Source organism: Ptychodera flava, chromosome 4 (genome assembly GCF_041260155.1).
Source record: "Ptychodera flava strain L36383 chromosome 4, AS_Pfla_20210202, whole genome shotgun sequence".
In the NCBI taxonomy this organism is placed as follows: Eukaryota; Metazoa; Hemichordata; class Enteropneusta; family Ptychoderidae; genus Ptychodera; species Ptychodera flava.
The window spans coordinates 17,112,873-17,139,151 of NC_091931.1; the positions used below are offsets into that span (position 1 = coordinate 17,112,873).

The following is a 26,279-nucleotide window of genomic DNA, read 5'->3' on the forward strand; positions in this document are numbered from 1 at the left end:
AACGCCTGTCAGGAAAGATATTTCCTTCTTTTTCTATTTTGATGAGATTAATTATTTATCTCTTTTTGCACGTTTTTCCTTATTACACTTTTATTGACTTCCTCGTTTGTTTTTGCAACGCTTTTCTTCCCTTCAGAATGAAACTGTATGTTCATCAATTAAAGTTCAATTTCAATTATCTTTGTTGGAAATTGCAAAATTTGAGTGTGTGTAGGAGAGAGAGAGAGAGAGAGAGAGAGAGAGAGGAGAGAGAGAGAGAGAGAGAGAGAGAGAGAGAGAGATTCTTCACAAACAAATCATGTGAGAACAAAATATTGACAAGTGACCCCTGTGTCCTGTACGTGATGTCAGAACACATAAGCCGTAATATAAAACAACCATGCACGTGGCACGAATTTTTAGAACCTAAATTTGTGTGGTAAGATGAATTACAGCAACTCATTTGCAAGGAAGGTATCTCTTGAACGCATATGAGCCTATTGCAAAGTACCTTCACACTGGCTTTGGCGAGCAATTCGGTTTTATGAGTGTATTCTTGTGCAATGGTAATTCGGTTCAGAGATATAATTACGTCCTGTCAAAATTCATCAGGTTCTGCATCTAATGAATTTGTTCGACACTGTGCAGGTCACAACTTACCTGACAAATATTCTAGGGTGATTTAAATGAAAGTTTGATTGTAATGAAAGCTAGGTAAAGTTCTAGATAAGAGAAGCAACATCACTGTGACGGTTTGCCAAGATTTAAATCTCCGCAAACTGAAAATTTGACCCCAGGACAATTTTTTCAGTACATAACTCATATTTTTATATTCTGTGTCTATCTTACAGTCTATGCCATATTCTCACACTGACTTTCTCTGTGGTGCTCTATTTCTGTCTCTGTCTCTCACAGTCTGTTTGTCTGTCTGTACATAGTTCAAAAAATCACACATTGTATGCATATCCATGATTTGACCTCACATGTCAGTGAATGTAAAACTGAATCTCAAAAGGTATGCAAAGTTTGAAATGTTTAGGTCGCAGTACTATATATAAGATTTACCCTTTTTTGTTGCAGTAATGATCAAAGATACGAATCTAAATTTATATTTGTGAGTAAGCCTTGGAGTTGTACACTCTACGTGCTAGTCACCTAGTAAAATTGCGAATTATCTATCACGCCCGCAAGCTAAAATCCCTCAAACCCCCGCTTTTCTATTGTACATGGTATTTAGGTCGAGGCCGCTTATGGGCAGACACATTGAACCGTCCAGCAGGTCAAACGTGTGCAAGCAAATATATTGTGTAGTTCTTGAATAGAGGTTTTAAATCTAGAATTGAAAGGGAGGTGACAGGATGGCACAGGGAGAAGGCTTTTTCAGAGTTGATGGGTACGTTTTTACCCGTAATTATGACAGGAAGAAATTGGAATCCCGAGCAGCTGATAGATTCAAATTCAGACCTAATGATGTAGTGCTTGCTAGTTTTCCGAAATCAGGAACAATGTGGCTGATAGAGGTCGTGAAAGCCATGTATGGTGACTGGGGACTATTGAAGGTTGCTGATACAGAAAGCCCAATATTTCTCGAAGAACATACACTCTTTACGAGCTACCTTGGCAGAATATGTCAACACGTTGTTGAAACAGTTAAGCTGGATGACCTGCCATCGCCTCGGCTCTTCTTTACTCACCTCCCAGCTACCATATTCCCCTGCCATGTATTGAAACATACGGGTGTTAAGCTGATCTATATATGTCGAAATCCCAAGGATGTGGTAGTGTCCCATTATCATTTCTGGAAAGTCTTCGTCAATGGTGCTTACTCTACAGGAAGCTGGGAACAAACGCTGCAAAGCTTTCAAGAAAGCAGACTACACTTGACCCCATGGGTGCGACATGTTGGTGACTGGTTACAAAAGGGCATGGAAGATAACGTCCTCCACATCACATACGAAGAAATGCAACAAGATCTGCGCCGAGTCGTTGACAAAATCGCAGAATTTCTCCAACGTCCTTTAAGTAAAGGAGATATCGAGAGGGTTGTCAGAATAACTACCGTCGAAGCGATGCGAAATCGGTTGCTAAACTTGACATTCTTAGATGAGGAAATAGTTCCCAAAGGTGAAAATCCATTCGTGCGAAAAGGGGCTGTAGGTGATTGGAAGAATCATTTTACAGTTGCCCAGAGTGAGCATTTTGATGCAATAATTGGCGAAACAGTCAAAAGTATAAATCGAAATATCCCGTATCAGTAGGATTTCGAGGAAGCCATCTTATTTGCCCACATGACCGAGATCAGAAACACAGACTTCAATTTATCCATAGTATATTTGCATTTCTAGCAGTGCATTCTGATGTGCTTGTAACATAGATCAGTGCTGGTGAACAAGTAAGTTAGACGAACGGCGTTTCTCACATATAATTTGCATAGTATTAAAGTAAGCATGTCCTTGCATGCAGTCAGCCGGTTTGAATGAATGCATTCGTTCGTTGCTGCATTGTATTGCTCATATTTTCATACTTTTGTAAATTTTATATACTTTGTCTTGTGTTATGCCATTCGATTTATAATATTGTTCTAGTGATTGTAGCATTTTAATCGCTTACTCGGATTTCCAGCTTTTATGTTACATATTTTAAACATGTTAACTCTATCTAAATAAAGGTATATACGGGAATCACGTGCGTATTGTTTGCATCAGAATCTGATAAACTTCTATTAGCTGTAAGTTTACATCCTATTTAGTTCGTTTGGTCTGTCTTTAATACTCTCAAAGACACCTGTCAGCACAGCCTGTATGTGGATGTGCTTCTATTCTTTTCTGTGCAAACTTTTTTCGTGAACTCGTCTTGACCTGCGAGGGATACCTAAGATCTTCAAAGTATTGACTACACGAGACGTTCAAGTACTGCATGCGCAAGATGCGCTTTACCAAATCTCTTGGGTTCGCTGTGTTCCTCTCTCAATGTTTGTTGCATTGTTTTTGAATGGTATTTTAAACGTTATCTTTAAGGCGTGGCTTTGATTTTTCGATAGACATGAATTAAAGATAAAATGATACATCCAATCATAAACATCAATACAGGTATTAATCTTAAATTGACATGTTACCATTAATATGCAAAACGTTACTTGACATGTTGCAAAACCATCATGTGAAATTGACTTATTTCACGATTCTTTATATAATTCAAATATATTCTTGTTTTCATCAAGGCTTCCGTAAACATCCCCGTAAAACGTGATTGGCATTATTGCGACTTTCGTCTCAAATATGGTTTGTATGCATATCGTTTTGTAACTTAGATGTTGAGGTTCCTTTTTTCATTAATAATTTTTCTTTAATAATGACCACTAAGTTCATTAAGCTTTAAGCTTATGTGGGATAAGCCACCTTTGGAACACTCTTCGTCTTTCAATTAATGCGTCCCGCATAGTAAGAACCATTTACATTTTTAAAATGTAACGAAAAAAATATATATATTTCCAACAATTTGTAAAGTCTTAAAAGACGAACAAATTACATAGTGAAGGTAATTCCTTGTTTACATCAAGTTGTAAATAGCAGGTAACAGGTAACTGTTAAAATATTTCCCTGACAAAACTTGCTATATCTCTAATATGTAAGTAATAGGATTGTTCCTTGCCCTAAGTGAGCTCGATTTACAATAAGACAAGCCTCAGAGTTGCCTAGTCAAGATGTTCAAGTGACAGATAATTATACTTTTGTTCAGATTTACAGTTAAATGACTTCAGAGAATGAAATCATGCAGCGAATCATTGTTATCTCCCGGAATATTTCTGAACACTGAAACTGCATTTTGAAGGGATGGATACTTGTGAAAATTAAGTGACCCCCTCTGGGCTGTTTGAAAAATACATGACCCCCCTTTGCAATTTTCAAATTTAAGGTGACCCCCTTGGATTTTTCCGGCCCACCCCAGGCCGTAATAACTGAACGCTCCCTAATAGATAATCATGCTTGCGCGTGTTTTCCTGGCCCGCCTTTAGTTCTCTGCAGCATCGGTCCTTCTAGCTTCACATGTAAATGCATGAGGATGCGAATGGTAAATGAATGTTAGGACATAAGGATCAATGCATTAAAAACCAAAACTACACGTACACTGCCAGACGAAATTCTGCTGACGATTTTGGGTCTGCAGAATTTCTGCATTTAGGTCAAGGTACAGCCTAAAGACTGCACAACATTTCAAATTTTTAAAGGGTGGCGGGTTTTACACACGTCCTTTAATATTCGCTATTGCAAGGAAAATTTATAAAAAGCTGGTTTTGTCGATGATTACTAGTAGTATTCATGTATCGGATTGAGCAAGTCAGGGAAATTTTATACGTGTAACAAATAACCCAAGGTTGAATTTGACCTTGACCAAGTCAAGAGAAAAAAATGATCGAGAGGGTTTTGCTCTCTCTCTCTCTCTCTCTCTCTCTCTCTCTCTCTCTCTCTCTCTCTCTCTCTCTCTCTCTCTCTCTCTCTCTCTCTCTCTCTCTCTCTCACTGTAAAATTTGATAATTTCCCCCTAGTATGTGTGCTCCCTCCCTTCTCTCTCAATCTCTCAACCAATCGAGAGAATGTTAATATTGACCCAGAGTGATATAATATGTGCATACCACTCAAAGTTGTCATACACCAGATTTCAGAGCCTGTCAGGCATAGAACAAAATGATAGGAGTTTTTAGCACCTGGTTTATGTGATAACATGAAGTGAAGCAACTTATTTGCAAGGAAGGTATCCCTTGAAGCACATTGGGCGTATTGTCCAGTACCTTCACACTAGCGTTGACAAGCGATTCGGTATTACGAAGCGTATTCTTGTGCAATGGTAGTTAGGTTTAGAAATGCAATTATGTTTGTCAAAAGTCATCAGGTTCTGCATCGAATAAATTAGTCCAACACTTTGCAGGCCACAACCCCCCCTCCCCAACAAATGTTTTAAGGTGATTGAAGTTTCTAAGAAAATCCTGCGGTTCAGCGATACGTTCGGCTAGGGCCGTTGAAGATTCGAATCTATTAAGTGGTCAGAAGAAGTGAAGCATGCATACATGTACATTTCACAACATAAAAACCTTAAAGTTGAGCTGAATAGTACAACAATAAAATAACTGGTTTAGGAAGTTGATTTAAAATAATCTCTAGTTGTAAACAGACCAAAATGTTATTTTATTTTTATTTTATTAAACCGTGTAGCCTGGTAAGCTTCAGTAAAGATGCTTATCTTCCCTAGGGCCCTCAGACCAAAATGCAGACGCGTGTCCATCTTTCCGAATATAGGTTTCTATTGGTTCGTCAATATCCAGTTGCAGGAGCCTAGGAAAATCGGGGCGTGTAAATAAAGCCACGTGGTCATGGTTTAGCCATATGAGAAAGAAATTCGGACTGGCAATGGAAAGAGGTTATAAGTACGTCAGGCCAAGCAAAGCATGCTATCATATATTTCAATCGCAGTTAGGACCGTAGTAAGACAAATTAAAACAGTTACTAAGTTTATAAAATCCCAGACGTGTTTTACAAACAGCGCCCTTTTCTTTAATAGGAGGCTAATGAAAGTTTAGCTAAAGTTCTATTTATAACAAGAGAAAAATGTTTGTAGAGATTGAGAACGAGGTACAATTAATCCCCACAACAAGTTTTAAGTAGATAACTCATATTCTTATATTCTGTGTCTGTCTGTCTGTCTGTCTGACTGTCTCTGTCGCACTCTCATATTCACGATATTTCTGTCTCTCTGTCTCCCCCAGTTTGTCTGTCTGTCTGTTTGTCTCTCAATCAATCAATCAATCAGTCAGTCAAAATATCAATCAATGCATGTCTATAATTAATCTGACCATACCTGTCATTAGATGTAAAAGTGTATCTTTAAAGGTATGCAAAGTGTGAATGTTTAAGTCGCAGCATTATATGATTTGAATATCTGTGTCGCAGTAAAGATCAAAGACGACTAATCTATATTTATATTTGTAAGTAAGCCTTGGAGTTCTATACTACACGTGCTGGTCACCTGTTTTTGTGTAAAATTGCGATATACATCTATCAACCACAAGATAAAAGCCCTCCAATCCCCCGGCTTTATTCATTGTAGATGGTCGAGACTGCTTATGGTCAGACATTTTGAACCGTAAAGGAGATCGAACTTGTGGAAGCAGATACTAAGATAGTGTAATTCTTGAACAGAGATTTTGAATCTAGAATTGAAAGGGAGGTCACAAGATGGCACAGGGAGAAGGCTTTTTCAGAGTTGATGGGTACGTTTTTACCCGTAATTATGACAGGAAGAAATTGGAATCCCGAGCAGCTGATAAATTCAAATTCAGACCTAATGATGTAGTGGTTGCTGGTTTTCCGAAATCAGGCACTACATGGCTAACAGAAATCGTGAAAGCTATGTATGGTGACTGGGGACTATTGAAGGTTGCTGATACAGAAAGCCCTATAATGCTCGAAGAACAGACACTCTTTAGGAGCTACCTTGGCAGAATATGTCAACACGTTGTTGAAACAGTTAAGCTGGATGACCTGCCATCGCCTCGGCTCTTCTTTACTCACCTCCCAGCTACCATATTCCCCTGCCATGTATTGAAACATACGGGTGTTAAGCTGATCTATATATGTCGAAATCCCAAGGATGTGGTAGTGTCCCATTATCATTTCTGGAAAGTCTTCGTCAATGGTGCTTACTCTACAGGAAGCTGGGAACAAACGCTGCAAAGCTTTCAAGAAAGCCGACTACACTTGACCCCATGGGTGCGACATGTTGGTGACTGGTTACAAAAGGGCATGGAAGATAACGTCCTCCACATCACATACGAAGAAATGCAACAAGATCTGCGCCGAGTCGTTGACAAAATCGCAGAATTTCTCCAACGTCCTTTAAGTAAAGGAGATATCGAGAGGGTTGTCAGAATAACTACCGTCGAAGCGATGCGAAATCGGTTGCTAAACTTGACATTCTTAGATGAGGAAATAGTTCCCAAAGGTGAAAATCCATTCGTACGAAAAGGGCTGTAGGTGATTGGAAGAATCATTTTACAGTTGCCCAGAGTGAGCGTTTTGATGCAATAATTGGCGAAACAGTCAAAAGTATAAATCGAAATATCCCGTATCAGTAGGATTTCGAGGAAGCCATCTTATTTGCCCACATGACCGAGATCAGAAACACAGACTTCAATTTATCCATAGTATATTTGCATTTCTAGCTGTGCACTCTGATGTGCTTGTAACTGAGATCAATGCTTGTGAACAAGTAAGTTAGACAAACGGCGTTTCTCACATATAATTTGCATAGTATTAAAGTAAGCATGTCCTTGCATGCAGTCAGCCGGTTTGAATGAAGCCATTCGTTCATTGCATTGTATTTCTGATATTTTCATACTTTGGTAAACTTTCTATACTTTGTCTTGTGTTGTGCCATTCGATGTATTATATTGTTCCAGTAATTGTAGCATTTTAATCACTCACTCAGAATTTCCAACTTTTCATTCTACACATTTTAAACATGGTAACCCTATCTAAATAAAAGTATATACGGGAATCACATGCGTAATGTTTGCATAAGAACCTGATAAACTTTTATTAGCTGCAAGTTTAGATCCCTTTTTGTTCGTTTGGTCGTCTTTACTTATTCCAAAGACACCTTGTGTTCAATACCTGTCATCACTGCCTGTATGTAGATGTGTTACTTTTCATTTTGTGGAGAGTTTCTTTTCGTGAACTCGTCTTGACCTGCGAGAGTTACCTGGATCAAAGTATTGACCACACGAGACGTTCAAGTTCGCTGGCACTACATAGTAAACTTTATTTCTTGGTAGACAAGCTTTACAGGCGCTCTTTAAGAACTACCTTGGCACAGTATGTAAAAATGTTGTGAAAACGGTCACCGTGGAAGACCTGCCATCGCCTCGGCTTTTCTTTACTCACCTCCCATCTACCATATTCCCGTGCCATGTATTGAATACGGATAGTTTTCAATCGGATTCGAACCACAACATACGGCATCAGTCGCCTAGCTGAGAGGCCACAGACAGAACCACTCGGCTAAATCTCCACTCCCAAAAAAGAGTGGTTCAATAGCCGGCTAAGTTGTTACATTTTTCTGACTGAGACCACTAAACACATTGTAGAGTTCGTGAAGCACTCACGCAAGATGCTCACTATCATACATCGCACATACACACTTTATCGAAGCGAAGAAACGAATTTCATCGCTTTAACTGGGCGAACGATAACCTCGGGAAAAATTCTGTCCACCAGCAGTGTTACAAACCAGGGTAGAAAATACGGCTAGTTTTCAATCGGATTCGAACCCACAACATACGGCATCAGTCGCCTAGCTGAGAGGCCACAGACAGAACCGCTCGGCTAAATCTCCACTCCAAAAAAAGAGTGGTTCAATAGCCGGCTAAGTTGTTACATTTTTCTGACTGAGACCACTAAACACATTGTAGAGTTCATGAAGCACTCACGCAAGATGCTCACTATCATACATCGCACATACACACTTTATCGAAGCGAAGAAACGAATTTCATCGCTTTAACTGGGCGAACGATAACCTCGGGGACAATTCTGTCCACCAGCAGTGTTACCAACCCAGGGTAGAAAATACGGATAGTTTTCAATCGGATTCGAACCCACAACATACGGCATCAGTCGCCTAGCTGAGAGGCCACAGACAGAACCACTCGGCTAAATCTCCGCTCCCAAAAAAGAGTGGTTCAATAGCCGGCTAAGTTGTTACATTTTTCTGACTGAGACCGATCAACACGTTGCAGAGTTCGTGAAGCACTCACGCAAGATGCTCACTATCATACATCGCACATACACACTTTATTGAAGCGAAGAAACGAATTTCATCGCTTTGACTGGGCGAACGATACCTCGGGGACAATTCTGTCCACCAGCAGTGTTACCAACCCAGGGTAGAAAATACGGATAGTTTTCAATCGGATTCGAACCCACAACAAAGATAAGGTGTTAAGCTGATCTTTATATGTAGAAATCCAAAAGATGTGGTGGTATCACTTTATCATTTCTGGAAAAGCATACGTCCATTGTGCATACTCTACTGGGAGCTGGGAACAAACTTGAACAGTTTTCAAGAGAGCCGACTATGCTTAACACCATGGGTGCGACATGTTTGTGACTGGTTACAAAAGGGCATTGAATATAACGTCCTCTACGTCACATATGAAGAAATGCAACAAGATGACCGGAGTCGTCGACAAAATCGCAGAATTTCTCCAACGTTCTTTAAGTTAAGGAGATATCAAAAGGGTTGTCAGATAAACTACCGTCGATACGATGCAAAATCGACTGCTAAACTTGACATTCTGAGATAAGGATATGGTTTCCGAAGGTGAAAATCCATTCGTAAGGAAAGGGACTGTCGGTGATTGGAAAACTCATTTTACAGTTGCCCAAAGTGAACTTTTTGATGTAACAATAGGAAAAGAAAGTCAAAAGTACAAAGCAAAATATCTCTCATCAGTAGATATTCGAGGAAGCCATTTAATTGCCCATATGGCTGAGACTAGAAACAGAGAGTTTTATTTTTTATATTATATTTGCATTTCTAGTCGTGCGTTGCAGTGTGCTTGTGATTAAAACAGGGAAAATGGTATAATCAGGCAAAACCACAACATTCCTCAAATACAGCTTGCATATCTTAATAAGCAGACAAGCCTTTGCATACCAGCCAGCTGGTATGCTTGAAACAACTTGATACGTCTATTGCATTCATATTTCTGATTTTTTTCTTACATTTTGAAATCTTGTGTGAAATCTTTATGTTCCATGTTTGTAGTTGTAACATGCCTCTCTGACTCAGTATTATCAACTTTGCATAGTAACACAGTTTAGACATATCAAAACGTTCTATGATATGCCTGACAACTAAAAGTATAATAAAATTAAACCATAGAAATTCCTGTAGCACAGTACACATGTACACGTATTAATTTGGCATGGTTTGTTAGTCCCCCGGACGAAGTCCGAGGGGACTTATGGTTTGGGTTCCGTGCGTCCGTCCGTCCACGCAGATATCTCGGACATGTCTGAGCCAATTTCTTTCAAACTTGGTACAAGGATAATGCACTATAGCATACATATGCACGTCCATTGTTTTGGGTGTGGCACGCATAATTAGCGCTAATTTGCATAATTAGTGATTTTTGAAAAAAGAGCTCTGTTTCTTAAGAGATTGCACCAAGTTTGACGAAACTTTGTACAAATGTCGGTCACACATAGCTCTAATATTACATAAAGATATTTGTCAGTTTTGTGTCAAGAAATAGTAATTTGCATAAATTATCATAATTATCATAATTCCATTATATTTCGATAAATACTGACTCAAATTTAATGAAACTTCTTACAGATGTATACATACCAGAGTTGTTACTTTGTGCAAAGGCATTTGGCAGGATCTTGTCAATTTATAGCTAATTTGCATATTTTATGAATTTTTATAATTAGGGTGCTGAGTCGAGAAATACTCACCAAAATTCATGAAACATGGTACAGATGCTGATATACCATAGCTGTAATAGTGTGAAAAGACAGCTAGCGGAATCATGTCATTTAACTGCCAGTTTGCATATTTTATGAATTTTTGTAATTAAGGAAATATGTCTAGAAATGCGACAGCAAATATGATGAAACTTGGTATAGATGTTGATCTCAAACTGTTTTAATAGCTAACAAAGACATTCGGCAGTCTGTTGTCTAGTAATAGCTAATTTGCATATTTAATAAACTTTCCTAATTAGTTTGCTATTTCCGAAATATTGCACCAAATTTGATGAAACTTGTACAGATGTTGATCTTAAAATCCCGACCCTTCGAAAGTGTTTGCGAACAAACAAGTGACCCTCCCCAATTTTTATGCACAAAATAGTGACCCTCCTCCTGCATATCAGTCGATATTAATAATATCTTAATTTACATATAATTTCTTATTTGACCTTTGAAAGTTTAAGCGATTACTTTAGATATTAACAAATAATAATAATAATAATGATAATAATAATAATAATAATAATAATAATAATAATAATAATAATAATAATAATAATAATAATGTTTATTCCCCCAAAAAGTGAAGATCAGATGTAAATTTACAGTAATTCGATTACACAAAAGGAGGGAAAAGGAGTACGGAAAATAGTTGTCCAGCAACTAATCGAGTCCGCCTCCAGCCTCATTAACATATTTGGACAAAAGAATGTGGGCAAGCTGTTCCTTGGAACACACGTAATTACGTTACAGAAAACTACTCAGAAAAGGGAAAAATATAAAGAATCAGAAATATATGACAATGATACATTGCTTGAGACAAGATGTTCTCTATATTCACGTTTAAAACGATTTCTATTTGTTATGTTCCGTATGATATCAGGTATGCTGTTCCAAGTTTTTGTTGCTGTATATTTTACTGTAAACTGACCTACTCTGTGTTTAGCTTTGGGTATTTCCAGATCATTTCGTTCCTTTTGTCTTGTACTATATGTATGTGAAATTGGAGTAAAAAAGTCATGAAAAGTACATGGAAGTCTGGCGTGAAGAGCATCATGAACAAAGACTGCAAGCTGTAATTTATGCTGTTTGTAAATATCAAGTATATCTAGTTTTTTAAAAAGTGGTGCTGTGTGTTCTGTCCAATTACTAAAGGTCATGGTGCGAATCATCTTTTTTTGAAGTACAAATATTTCATTAAGGTATGTTGGATAGGTGGCTCCCCACACCTCAAGACAATAAGTAAGATGGGGGAGAACAAAGGCGTTATACAACAGGACTAAGATCGATTGTGGCATTATGTGACGTAATTTGTAAAACACACCAGTTAATTTGCTAATTTTCACACATACCTCATCAATGTGCGGGTGTTGTTTCCAAGAGAGGTTACTGTCGATAATTACTCCAATAAAAGAAGCACATTCCACTTTGCGAATGTCATTGTTCTTCAATTGACGTGAACCGCGACACTCAATATTTTTTCTACAACTTTTCATGATCATGTAATTTGTTTTTGTGGAATTGATTGTCAGTTTGTTGGCGTCACACCAGTTACTCACATGCCTAAAATCGTCATTAATATTATACAGTTTAATACAATTTGAAGTGTTGCTAAATGTGTGGAATAAATTCGAGTCATCAGCATAAAGTCGAATAGGAATATCATTTATATAGATAAGAAAAAGGGTAGGGCCTAAAATTGATCCTTGGGGGACTCCACACGTGATTGTTTTTGCGTGAGAATTCACACCGTGTACACCAACGAACTGACCACTTGACGATAAATAACTTTGAATCCAGCTAAGAGGTAAGCCCCTAATACCATAAAATTCAAGTTTTTCAAATAAAACATCGTGAATGATTTTGTCGAATGATTTTGGGAAATCTATGAATATACCTAGAGTGGGATTACCATTGTCAATTTCATGAAGTAGATATTGAGAAAGACTGATCAGTGATAATTTTGTACTATACTGTTTACGGAACCCGTACAGGTGATCATAGAATAAATTGTGCTTGTTAAAGAAGAGTAGAACCTGTTTGTTAACAGTCTATTCGTAAAGTTTGCTGAGCACCGGTAAAATGGAAATAGGCCTATAGTTGCCCATGTCATCTAGATTCCCTTTTTTGTGAATAATCACTTTTATACAAGGTTTCAAGTAATATGATAGAAAAAAACACATTTCACAAATAAGTTCAATTGGCTATTCAGTATCAAAAAGGGACAATAGCTGTAATGTCGATTATAATTTGGCTTGTTATGTAAAGAGAGCATTACTCTTGTTTGTCGAGAAACTAATCACAATCTGAAAGTCACAATTGAAAGACATTTATCTAAAATGCACAGATATAGCACGTCTTGAATATGTGTAGTAGTTTGCCCCTAGACTACCATGAGAAGTGAAATGATAGTTTTTGGTGAAATTCCGATATCACATTCGATGTTTACATCTGCACTTTCAAACACACTTTTGGATCAAATATATTTTTATCAATTGTCAAACACTTATAAAAGCACAGATTCACTTTGTTAGTATATATGTCAAAATTTATTCAGTTTGTCATAGATTACCATTTATAGTGAATGAACTCCGGGTGAATTCAAATCAAATTTCTTGCACACACGTACACTTGTAACAACCCTATTCTAATCAAATACAGTTATGTCAGTTATCAAACATCCTTTATTGGAAAGTTTTAGATTATGTAAGAAATTGACACTCACTCACTCCCTAAAACACCGGCATTTCCCTAGTTGTAATTTCTGTCCAGTTCCTTATGCAACTCATTCACACTTTTCATTTATCATAAACTTAGCAATGTAAAACGTGCTCCTCCCCCAGGCTAGTTTATAAAAGGTAACCCTTCAACAATTCCTCCGGCTCATCCCCTTATAGTAACTGAAAGCTGAAGGCTCCATCAGACAAACGGCATTTCTTACAAATGATTTGCATAGCTTATAAGTAAGCATGTAAGGTGAAATAAAGGAACTGATTTCCGAAAAAGATTACACTTGAATGCACGCGAACCTATTGCCCGGTACCTTAACACTGGCTGTTTACCACAGGTGCTCGTAGCGTTGACAGAATAGTCGATTGATGGCTTTAGGCCGAACCTCGGTAGTAGGTGTTTCAGCTGCATGCTCTACTAAGGCTCGGCCTTTGGCCTCGCACTGTCGCCCCTAGCCGACTATACAGGCGACAACGCGAGCACCTTCGGCTAAGATGGGCATGTCGGTACCATTCGGCGTACTGAGGTTTTTGATACCATTGTAATTTAGTTCGAAGGTCTGGTGTGCTGCCAAAGCTTATCAGATTCTATGACGATTATATCAAATTTGACAGATATCTTGTTGATTGATTCAACAATTTGCATTTATGTTTACAAGTGTAAATAAAGTCATGCGGTTTAGTGGTACCCTGGGTTCAAGCTGTCGAACAATCAAGTGACCAGAAGAAGTAAAGCATGCATACACTGCATTTCAAGTGAAGGCCCTGAAGATGAACTGAATACTGTCAAACTACTTTAATCGATTTGGGAAGTTTATTCAAAAGCTGCTTCTCTAGTCGCAGACAGACCACAGTGCAGACACATGTCTATTTTCCCGAATATGCGTTTCCATTGGTTCGACAATATCCAGTCGCAGTACCCTAAGAGAATAATTGAGATGAATGAAATTTCCTCAAGACGTGCAATTAAAGCCACGCGATCATGGATTAGCGATATGAGAAGGTTCGGCTTGTAAAAAAATTATCAGAAGGTCAGAACAAGCATAGCATACTCACAGTAAGGACTATAGTAAGATAAAGTGAAACGGTAACTCTTGCTTTATTAAATCCCAGAAGTCTTTTACAATCACTGCCTTTGTTTTAGGATGATAATAAAGGTTTAGATAAAGTTTTGTTACTTGAAAAGAAACAACATCACTGACATTTTGTGAAGACTAAGAATGAGGTAAACTCCAGTATTGTTTTGTACTCATATTTTTCAGTCTTTCCTTTTCTGCTGTTTCTTATAACATATTTTGAAGCTTATAGAGAAATTTCACTTTATTGATCTTGTAAAAATCGAACATTTAAATTTCGATCATTTTGAATTTGAAATGTCGATAGAGTTTACTTAAATTGTTTCTGTGGTACATCAGTTTGCATCGAGGTTTTGAAAAATGTCAGCACGCCTTGTGATTTCTATTGAGGTCAAAAATCTAAGATACAACAGAACAAAAGTTTACGAAAAGTACTCCGCACTGTCCGTGTCTCTGGCAGTCTCTCACTCACTGTCTGTCTGGTTCTCTCTATGTCACTCTGTTCGTCTCCTTTGTTCACTGTGTATCTATCTCTATCTCTTTCGCTGTATCCGGCTATAATTTGATAATTTCCCCTCTTATATGTGTGCTCCCTCCCTCATATAATATAAATGCTAATATGTGTAGACTAATCACGGTTGACATGCACCTGGTGTCAGAACCTGTCAGATACGAGTTTTTGGCACCTGGTTTATGTGTGATAAAACGAAGAAGAGCAACTGATTCACAAGGAAGGTATACCTTGAACGCACATGAGCCCATAACCTTATATACCTTCACACTAGCTTAGACGAGCAATACAGTACTATTATGGAGTGTATTGTTGTGCAATGGTAATTCAGTTTAGAGATATAATTACGTCCTGTCAAAATTATTCAGGTTCTGCATCCAATGAATTGATTTAACAATACGAAGGTCATAATCTCCCTTACAAATGTTCAAGGATGATTAATCGAAGTTTCCATCAATGTAAAGAAAATCCTGCGGTTCAGCGATACGTTCGGCTCGGGCCGTTGAAGAATCGAATATATCAAGTGGTCAGAAGAAGTGAAACATGCATACATGTGCATTTTCATCGCAGCTACAACCTTAAGTTGAACTGAATATTATCACGCTAAAACAATGTTTTCGGGGAGTATTTTTAAAATTCACTTCGATCCCTAGTTATGAACAGACCTAAACGCAGTGCAGACACATATCTATCTTTCCGAATATAGGTTTCTATTGGTTTGTCAATATTTAGTCGCAGGAGCCTAACATACTTATTGAGATGAATGAAATTTCCACAGGACGTGTAAATAAAAGTCACATGGTCATAGTTTAGCCAGCTAAGAAAAGAGGTTATCAGTAAGTCAGGCCGAGCAATGCATGCTCTCATATATTTCCACCGCAGTTATGACCATAGTAAGACAACTTGAAACAATTGCTTATGAAATCCAGACGTATTTTACAATCAGCGCACTTGTCTTAGGATGCTAATGAACGTTTAGGTAAATTTCTATTTACTAGAAAAGAAAAACCATTACTGTTACAGTTGGCAGAGATTGAGAATGAGGTAAAATTAGCACCTAACAATTTTTATGTGCATGACTCGTATTTTTATATTCTTCGTTACTCTGTCTGTCTGACTGTCTCTGTGTCTCGCACTCACATTCATTATATTTGTTTCTGTTTCGCTCAGTTTATCTGTTTGTCTGTCTAACCTTCCGTCTGTCTGTGTCTCTCGATCAATCAATCAATCAATCAATCAATCAATCAATCAATAATTCAATCAGTCGATCAAACCGTCAATCAATCGATCAATCAATCCATCAATCAAACAAACACATCTGTCCATAATCTGACCATACCTGTCATCGGATGTAAAAGTGCATCTCCGAAGGTATTCAAAGTGTAAAATGTTTAGGTCGCAGCACTATGTGATTGCACATCTTTGTGGCAGTAATGATCTAAGACGACCAATCTAAATTCATATTTGTGAGTAAGCCTCCGAGTTGTACACGTCACGTGATCGTCACCTGTTTTTGTGTAAAATTGCGATATACATCTATCACCCTCTCTCAGTGCTAATATATGTAGAGTACTCAAGGTTTTCATGCACCCAAGGTTGTCATAAGAGCCCCCATCCCCGGCTTTTTTCACTGGAGATGGTCGAGGCTGCTTATCGTCAGACACATTGAGCCGTCAAGCAGATCGGACGTGTGCAAGCAAATATATTGTGTAGTTTTTGAGTACAGGTTTTGAAGCTAGAATCGAACGGAAGATCACAGGATGGCACACGGAGAAGGCTTTTTCAGAGTTGATGGGTACGTATTTCCCCGTCATTATGACAAGAAGAAGTTGGAATCCCGAGCAGCTGACAAATTCCAATTCAGACCTAATGATGTAGTGCTTGCTAGTTTTCCGAAATCAGGCATTACGTGGCTAACAGAAGTCGTGAAAGCCATGTATGGTGACTGGGGACTATTGAAGGTTGCTGATACAGAAAGCCCAATATTTCTCGAAGAACATGCACTCTATAAAGACTACCTTGGTGCAATATGTAAACACGTTGTTGAAACAGTTAACGTGGATGACCTGCCATCGCCTCGGCTCTTCTTTACTCACCTCCCAGCTACCATATTCCCGTGCCATGTATTGAAAGATAAAGGTGCTAAGCTGATCTATATCTGTAGAAATCCCAAAGATGTCGTGGTATCTATGTACCATTTCTGGAAAGCATACACCCATGGTGATTACTCTACAGGGAGCTGGGAACAAACGCTGCAAAGTTTTCAAGAAAGCCGACTACAGTTTACGCCATGGGTGCGACATGTTGGTGACTGGTACCAAAAGGGCATCGAGGAAAACGTCCTCCACGTCACATACGAAGAAATGCAAAAAGATCTGCCCGGAGTCGTTGACAAAATCGCAGAATTTCTTCAACGTCCTTTGAGTAAAGGAGATATCGAGAGGGTTGTCAGAACAACTACCATCGGTGCGATGCGAAATCGGTTGCTGAACTTCACATTCTTAGATGAGGAATTGGTTCCCAAAGGTGAAAATCCATTCGTGCGAAAAGGGACTGTCGGTGATTGGAAAACTCATTTTACAGTTGCCCAAAGTGAACTTTTTGATGCAACAATAGGGAAAAAAGTCAAAAGTATAAATCAAAATATTCCGTATCAGTAGAATTTTTAAGCCAATTAAGCCATTTAATTGCCCACACGGCTGAGACTAGAAACAGAGAGTTCAATTTTATTTATATTATATTCGTATTCTAATGTGCTTGTGACCAAAATCAGGGAAAAAGTAAATCAGACAAAACCACAACATTCCTCAAATACAGTTTGCATATCTTAATAAGAAGGCAAGCCTTTGCATGCAGCCAGCTGGTATGATTGAAACAACTTGATTCAATTGCATCTACATTTCTGATTTTTTCTTACTTTTGGAAATCTTCCTGGGTCTTTATGCCATTCCTGTCCATGTTTGTAGTTGTGCATTCCTCTCTGACTCAGTATTATCAACTTTGTAAAGCAACAAGTCAAAAATATCTTGTTTGCTGAAGCTGCTTAATATCACAAAACGTTCTATGATATGCCTAACAACTCAAATTTAAAATGAAAAATAAAACTATAGAAATTCCTATACCACAGTATACATGTACACGTATTTGTTTGGCGGTTTTTTTTTCTTATCATTCCATTTTCTTCTAAAATTATTCCTCGTTTGTTTTGCCGTGCTTTCTTCCCTTCAAAGGAAAGTTGTGCGTTTATCAATAAAGTTCAAAGTTCAAATACCTTTTGAAAGTGGACAAGCTTGCAAGTATGTTCTGCTTTTCTTTTTGACGTCACTTTGCAATTTAATGGGTAAGTATTTTCCCTTGGATCACTGGGGTTCTATTTCATATTAGAAATCAATAGCAAAACAAAGACCGGAAGTTATGAGCTGAATACTGTACATTTCATAATACCTCAAGGATTTTAACCAGACATCACATCTGATACAGAGAAAAATTATGCATTTGAAATGTACACAGTTTGTACTGTTCAAATAGCAGTGACCGCAATAACTGCTGACATAGGATTGCTGCGCAGTTTTGTCTGTGGCTTCTCCGCAAGGCGACTGGGTGCCGTAAGTTGTTAGTTCGAACCCGTTTGAAACCACCGTATTTTCTACCCATAAATGCAAAGATTTAGTTAATTTTATATTTAAAAAAAATATTTACAGTTTTCTCAGTCTCCCATGTATAGCGGATCTACATTTTTGGTGAAATACTTAATTTAAAATTCTTGTACACTTATGCACTTTTAGCCAACATATTCTGATCAAGGACATGTATATCAATAATCAAACATCTGTTAATGTACAAATATTGCTAATTTTGTTCTGAGATTTCTATAGGCTGCCATGTATTGTGAATCAACATTTTCGATGAAATCCGATATCAAATTTCGTGTACACAAATGCATTTTGCCTCCCTCTTCAAGCAAAGTACATTAACATGAAATACCAGACATATATAAAAGTTCAGCTGTAGCTTGTTTTGTTGGGAAAATTGTTAATAGCTTGCCCAATCGACTCCAATGTATTATGATTTGATACTTTTGGACGAAGCACTATATCGGTCTCATCTTGGCTTCAAATAGTTGCGCAAAAATTGTGACGCTCCCCAAAAGGTATGCGTGAAATTTCACAACCCTTCAAAATTGCTTAGGTGAGAAATTGGTTCTCACTCCCCAAACACCGTTATTTCCCCACTTGTATAGGGGGCCCAAGCCGAAAGGCTTCGGCCCCCTATTGGTTTTACTGGAGTTCACTGTTCTTGTTCTTCCACTTCCTCTTCTTCTTCTTCGGTAACTTTTTTGTCACTCTTGATCTCAGAAACCGCTAAATGTAAACTTCTAAAACTTGTAGGGCTAATAGGCACTTATAAGTACTTGTGAAAATTATCCGTAAAATTTTGATTGGTCATGTGGCCTGGCGGCCATATTGAATTTTCCAAGAACATAAAAATGGCTTCTCCGGAAGACCTTTGGGTCTAGTCAATTTGAAATTTTCTGTATAGCAATACTGATCTAAGGTCCTAAGACTTTACAAGTAAAATCACATTCGGTCACGTGACCTTGGCCGCCATATTAGAGTTTTGAAAAATACCATTTTAATCTTTAAAAATCTTCTTCTCTAGAACCAACACACTGATCGAACTGAAATTTTACCTGTAACATCTTGAGTGTGATCTCTGTTTGCAAGAGGCATTTGGATCATTCGCGTGGTTTTGCCGCCATATTGGATTTTGCGAAAATCACAATTTAATCTTTAAAAATCTTCTCCAGAACCAAAACACCGATTGAACTGAAATTTTGATTGTATTATCCTCAGTGTGAGCACTTTAAAGTTTCCAAGAGGTATTTGGATTGGTCACTTTGTTTGGCCGCCATATTGGATTTGCGTAAAACATACGATTACCAGCGAAACCTACAGTAACTGAGATTATGGTAAAATCCTTAAAGACTTTTTCAAGCTCAACTTTTGCACATAATATCATCAGTGCAAGAACTTGAAACAATGTTAACAGCTTGGGCCCACCAACGCTGCTTGCAGGTTTAATTTCTTTCTAGTCCCTTACACAACTCATTCAGACTTCGCATTCATCATTAACTTAGCAATGTAAAATGTTTGTTACATACAATCACGGCCCTTCTTTTACGATGATTATAAACGTTTTAGGTAAAGCTTTGTCACTGGAAATGAAACAACATCACTGTGACATTTTATGGAGACTAAGAATGAGTTAAACTTCAAACTTAGAACAATTTGTTCTGTACTGATATATTTTATTCTTTCCTTTTCTGCTGTTTGTTATGACCTATTTTGAAGCTAGCAGAGTTAATAAACTTTCCACCGTATTGATCTTGTAAAAATCGAACATTTAATTTTCGCAATTGAGTTAACACAGGAAAGCGATAATTTTGAATTTGAATTGTCGATAGAGTTTACGTAAATTGTTTTTGTTGTACGACAGTTTGCATCGAGGTTTTGAAATATACCAGCACGTCATGAGATTTCTATCGAGGCCAAAAATCTAAGACAGCATCAATGCGTTAGCAAATGTTCGTGACCTGACGATTAGAAAATTACCTATGAAGAAGTATAAAGATGAATGATTACCGAAGGTAAAACGAAAAGAACAAACGAAAAGTACCCCTCAGTGTCTGTGTCTCTGGCAGTCTCTCACTCACAGTCTCTCTGGTTCTCTCTATCTATGTCACTCTGTTCGTCTTTTTTGTCTCACTGTCTGTCTGTCTATCTGTCTCTTTTTGTCAGTGTATGTCCATCCACGATCTGACAGACAAATCCGGTCAGTGGATGTAATGGTGCATCTCAGGTAATGTAAAGTGTAAAATGTTTAGCTCGCAGCACTATATGTTTTGTCAAGCTTTATTGCAGTAAAATGATCAAAGACGACCAATCGAAAATTATATTTTTGAATAAGCCTTGAAGTTGTACACTCCACATTATTATCTCCTGTTATTCATGTCAAAGTGTGATATATATCTATCAAGATAAAAGCCCTTCGCTTGTTGTGTTGTAAATGGTATTTAGGTCGAGGCTGCTTGTCATCAGTGACATTGAACTCTCGAGCAGGCCGATGCAATTGCGAATAGATTGTGCAGTTATTGAGGTTTTGAATCTCGTCACAGGATGGCACACAGAGAAGGCGTTTTTACAGCGGATGGGTACGTATTCGCCCGTCATTATGACAGGAAGAAATTGGAATCCCGAGCAGCTGATAAATTTAAGTTCAAACCCAACGATGTAGTGCTCGCTAGTTTTCCAAAATCAGGCACAATGTGGCTGATAGAGGTCATGAAGGCCATGTATAATGACTGGGGACTATTGAAGGTTGACAAGACAGAGAGTCCAACATGGTTTGAAGAACACACACTCTTTACCAGATATTTCGGCAGTATATGTCAACACGTTGTTGAAACTGTTAACGTCGATGACCTGCCGTCGCCTCGTCTCTTCTTTACTCACCTCCCAGCTACTATAATCCCGTGCCATGAGTTGAAAGATAAGGGTGTTAAGCTGATCTATATATGTCGAAATCCAAAGGATGTAGTAGTATCCCAGTATCATTTCTGGAAAGTCTTCGTCAATGGTGCATGCTCTACAGGAAACTGGGAACAAACCTTGCAAAGTTTTGAAGAGAGTCGACTACACTTGACACCATGGGTGCGACATGTTGGTGACTGGTACCAAAAGGGCACTGAAGATAACGTCCTCCACGTCACATACGAAGAAATGCAACAAGATCTGCCCGGAGTAGTTAACACAAAATCGCAGAATTTCTCCAACGTCCTTTGACCAAAGAGGATATCGAGGGGGTTGTCAGCTCGACTACCGTCGCTGCGATGCGAAATCAACAGTTCAACTTCAGATTCCTTGATGAGGAAATAGTTCCCAAAGGTGAAAATCCATTCGTGCGAAAAGGGGCTGTAGGTGATTGGAAGAATCATTTTACAGTTGCCCAGAGTGAGCGTTTTGATGCAATAATTGGCGAAAAAGTCAAAAGTATAAATAGAAATATCCCGTATCAGTAGGATTCCAAGGAAACCAGTGCAAATGTCGACACGACTGAGATAAGAAACAGAGAGTTGAATTTCAATTTATCCACGTTTCATTTGCATTTCTAGTCGTGCATTTTAATGAGCTTGTAACTGAGATCAGAGGACATGTAAGGTAGTCAAACGGCGGGTTTCTAACGTACAATTTTCATAGCTTTAATTTAAGCATGCCCTTCCATGCAGTCAGCTGGTATGAATGAAGCCATTCGTTTGTTGCATTTATATTTCTGACGTTTCATACCTTTTGAAAATTCTCTGTACTTTTTCTTGTATTATGCCATTGCACGTGTTATGGTGCTCCATAGATTGTGGCATTCTAGCCACTCACTCAGTATTATCAACTTTGCATTTTATACATTTTAAGCCTGAAGAGTTAGGCCCGACTGCCTTACTACAGAACGTCCAAAGGTCATCACATCGAGACTTTCTGACATAAACATCTTACCGAGATGTGCCGATCAGAATGATTGTCTTGCATTTCATGTGACAAGAGGGACACATATTTTGTATAGCGTTTAGAACTTTATTCTTAAATCTTAACAATTTTCATATATTTATGCGATACATTTATAGGGGTCACAGATCATCACTAAATGAACACTCAGCTTGATTTTCTCTATAGTATGTTTCTAATTAGGATGAAATGCACAGCCCTGGTAAATGAATATATTATTGTCGTTTTGGAGTATTTTCTGTAATGACAACTGGTTCGCTTAAAAAAGATTACATTGTAATGCAAGTGAACATCTTGCCCGGTACTTTCGCACTGGCTGAGCAGACCGCATGTGCTCGCAGCGTTGACAGGATAGTCGATCGTTGGCTATGGTCCGAACCTCGGTACTAGGCGTTTTAGATGCATGAACAGAGGTTCGGCCTCGAGATTTACACTTTGGCCTTCGGCCGACTATCCAGGCAACGACGCGAGCACCTGTGGATGAGACGGGCATGTCGGTACCATGCGGCGTACTAACAATTGTAATTAAGGTTAAAGATATGGTGTGCTGCCAAAGGTTATCAGGTGTTGTGGTGAACATATCAAACTTCATCGTGACCTTGTTGACTGTTGAACGATTTGCAGGTGATAACCCTCTCCTAAAATCTTTTAGGGTGATTTATGTTTCCACAAGCGTGGAACAAACGCTGCAAAGCTTTCAAACTTGACACCATGGGTGCGACATAATAAATAAATAAATGAAAAACATGTTGGTGACATGTTGGTGACCGGTTACAAAAGGGCATTGAGAACAACGTTCTCCACGTCACATACGAAGAAATGCAACAATATCTGCCTGGAGTCGTTGAAAAAATCGCAGAATTTCTCCCTCGTTCTTTTGACCAGAGAGTCTCGAGAGGTTTGTCAGCACAGCAACCGTCGGTGCGATGCGAAATCTACTGTTACACTTCAGATTCCTAGATGAGGAAATCCATTCGTGCGAAAAGGAACTGTAGGTGATTGGAAGAATCATTTTACAGTTGCCCAGAGTGATCTTTTTGATGCAACAATAAGAGAAAAAGCCAAAAGTATAAATCGAAATATTCCTTATCAGTAGGAGTATGGAGGACGTCATTTCAATTGCTGAAATAATTGACGCTAGAAACAGAGAGTTAAATTTCAATATGATGACACTATATTTAAGCAATAATGTACCCCCTCCCGGTCGCTAAAGGACGAAAGCAAACTTTGTTTGCGTGAGTCCATTATGGGCTGGAAGCAGGTACATTGTAAAGTTGCCACTATTATACAGTTTGGGCAATGCAGTGAATTCGTAGATGTAGAAAACATCTTGGGCCACAATGTCGGATGATAGGATACATTGTCAGAAGTAATGTGAGGGTATGACGTCACAACACTCACTGGTGTTGACAAAGCTATCAAATAATTGTTTTTCTAGTCATGCATTCTTATGTGATTGTAACCAGAGGCAGCGAACAAGTAAATGAGACAAAAAACAACATTTCTCATTTACAGTTGGTGTATCCTGATAGACACGCCTCTGCATGCAGCAGATGCAGTGCTTGTTTCTAAATTCTGCTCTTGTACAGGTCGTCATACAATGTATCAAGACCTGATGATATAAATATCTTACTAAAAGTACAACCATCAAAGTGATTTTATCACATTTCATGTGACGACAGTGACATATCTTTTTGTATTGCACATAGCACTTTATTAAGAAATCCTCACAATTTTCATTTATTTGTGAGATACACATATAGAGGTCACACACGCACAAGGACATCCAATAGAAGTTTGTCCACAGTATGTTTGTAATTAGGGATGGACCATTAGACCTTGGGAGGGGGGGTGGTCACAATGAAATTGTGAAATTTTTTTTTTTACTATTGTAAATTTCTGAAATTTTTTTTTTCCAATTGAGATTAGCTGTGCAAATTTTTTTTTTCAGAGTAAATTTTCAGATTTATAATTTTTTTTTAGTTCGTCGCTGTCTGAAGATAAAGAGGGCAAAGATGTGGTGCCAAGCACCACAAGCGGCCACGCAAGCGGTCACGAGGGGGGGGGGAGGTCAGGAGAGGGGTGTCCCCCTGCTGCTGTTGGAGCTTTTGAAAAATAGAGATTAAAATGGTGTTATTTGGTGGCACTGGGGAGTATATTTGCGGGGGGAGGTCAGGAGGGGGTGTCCCCCTCCTGCCGTTGGAGCTTTTGAAAAATAGAGATAAAAATGGTGTTATTTGGTGGCACTTGGGGAGTATTTTTGCAGGGGGAGGTCAGGAGGGGGTGTCCCCTCCTGCCGTTGGAGCTTTTGAAAAATAGAGATTAAAATGGTGTTATTTGGTGGCACTTTGGGAGTATTTTTGCGGGGGGAGGTCAGGAGGGGGGTGTCCCCCCTCCTGCTGTTGGAGCTTTTTAAAAATAGAGATAAAAATGGTGTTATTTGGTGGCACTTGGGGAGTATTTTTGCAGGGGGAGGTAAGGAGGGGGTGTCCCCCTCCTGCCGTTGGAGCTTTTGAAAAATAGAGATTAAAATGGTGTTATTTGGTGGCACTTTGGGAGCTTTTTTTTTGGATTACACATCTTCCTCTGAAACATGGTCTTGTTGCTCCTCAGTAGCTTCCTATAGTTTTGAAAATTGACTATTTTGGTTTCCTGGCTTCCCTTTCTACTGCGTGGTGAAATGCCTACATTCACCCCACCAAACATCATGCATATCTCATGATTTACAATTGATTTTGACAAGCTGAGAAGCTAAAATGAGCTAAATAATATAGTTAAATTTGCATATTTGTGTTTTTAGAGCAATTGTTGCCCTTTCTTGATCAAAACATCTATTTCTCTGTAGCAGCATGTCCAAATTGATTGGATGTGTATAGATGTGTTGAAATTTCAATATTTGTCTTTTTAGGGCAATTTATGCCATTCATGGTCAAAAATCTGTATTCTCTGAAAGGGCTTGTCCAATTTCTTTGAAATTTGCTACACAAAAACGATTATTCATGCAGATTTATTCAGTATTTGCTATCGAGAAACTTTCAAAGTTCAACCCTTTTGTGTGTTTTTGTGTTGGGATTTGTTGGATAGATGGCATTCTGCGTAGTGTATTGTTGAATGTTAAAACATGTGTTGCTGTTGTTTTTTGAGGCTGTTTTTTTGAGAAAAAAGAATTGAAAATGCCTTTTTAAAAGCAAAATAATACATAATGACTTGATATGTTGTTTTATCATTATTGACTTGTTTCTACTTGTTCACCCATTCTTGCATTCCATCATTGCAATAAAATGCTGTGAAAAAAATGAAACTGATGAGGCCTGCATCTGTTTACCTTGATCTTAAAAGGCAAATACAACTTTCTGTCTGTGACAACCATACCATAGTTTCAATGTTTACCTAGTGTACCTGCTTGGTTTGTACGCAGGAAACAAGTAGAAAACAGGCTCTATAATTTCATAATTTTCAAGTGATCAGAATACAAAAGTCCTGAAAAAATAAGATAAGTGCAACTTCCAGTATAAGGGATACAGTCACTCTAAATGTATAATTTAAAATTAAAAATGTGCCAGGAGGATGTACTAAAAAATACAGAAAGTTGCTTTCTGTCGGTAAAATCTAAAAAAAATTCAAAATTTTAAAGACTTTTGCAGATTTTTTTTTTTACGCCTTTGTCTTCTTATTTATTTTTTTTTTATTTTCCAAACTAGTTTGAAAATTTTTTTTTTCCTAACTTTCTGCTCTGAAATTTTTTTTTTCTGTTTTTGACCACCCCCCTCCCAAGATCTAATGGTCCGTCCCTTAGGATGAATTGCATTGCCCTAGTTGGTGAATACATTATTGACGTTTTGGTAAAAACGCAATGTTAATCATAAGGGCCCTCCGTATAGATACACTTTTCGAAGGG

General features: G+C 38.2%; 2 protein-coding genes and 1 pseudogene across 4 annotated transcripts in view; all 3 read left to right on the forward strand.

Moving 5' to 3' along the window:
• Positions 1 to 26,279, forward strand: part of LOC139131035 (cyclic nucleotide-binding domain-containing protein 2-like) — a 77,729-nt gene that overhangs the window by 28,574 nt on the left and 22,876 nt on the right. The gene's annotated exons all lie outside the window — the stretch shown is intronic.
• On the forward strand, positions 6,210 to 7,326 carry LOC139130557 (sulfotransferase 1E1-like; annotated as a pseudogene).
• Positions 21,002 to 22,050, forward strand: LOC139130558 (sulfotransferase 2B1-like). The gene is made up of 2 exons (XM_070696306.1): positions 21,002 to 21,649; positions 21,682 to 22,050. Exons 1-2 carry the CDS (start codon positions 21,002 to 21,004, stop codon positions 21,901 to 21,903), a joined length of 870 nt encoding a protein of 289 aa, XP_070552407.1. The 3' UTR covers positions 21,904 to 22,050.

Excerpts from the sequence above, each read along its gene's own strand:
- LOC139130558 (XM_070696306.1), top strand. The coding sequence starts at position 21,002 with ATGGCACACAGAGAAGGCGTTTTTACAGCGGATGGGTACGTATTCGCC. Across the intron at positions 21,650-21,681 it reads TTAACACAAAATCGCAGAAT|GAGGGGGTTGTCAGCTCGAC; the intron begins TTCTCCAACGTC and ends AAAGAGGATATC.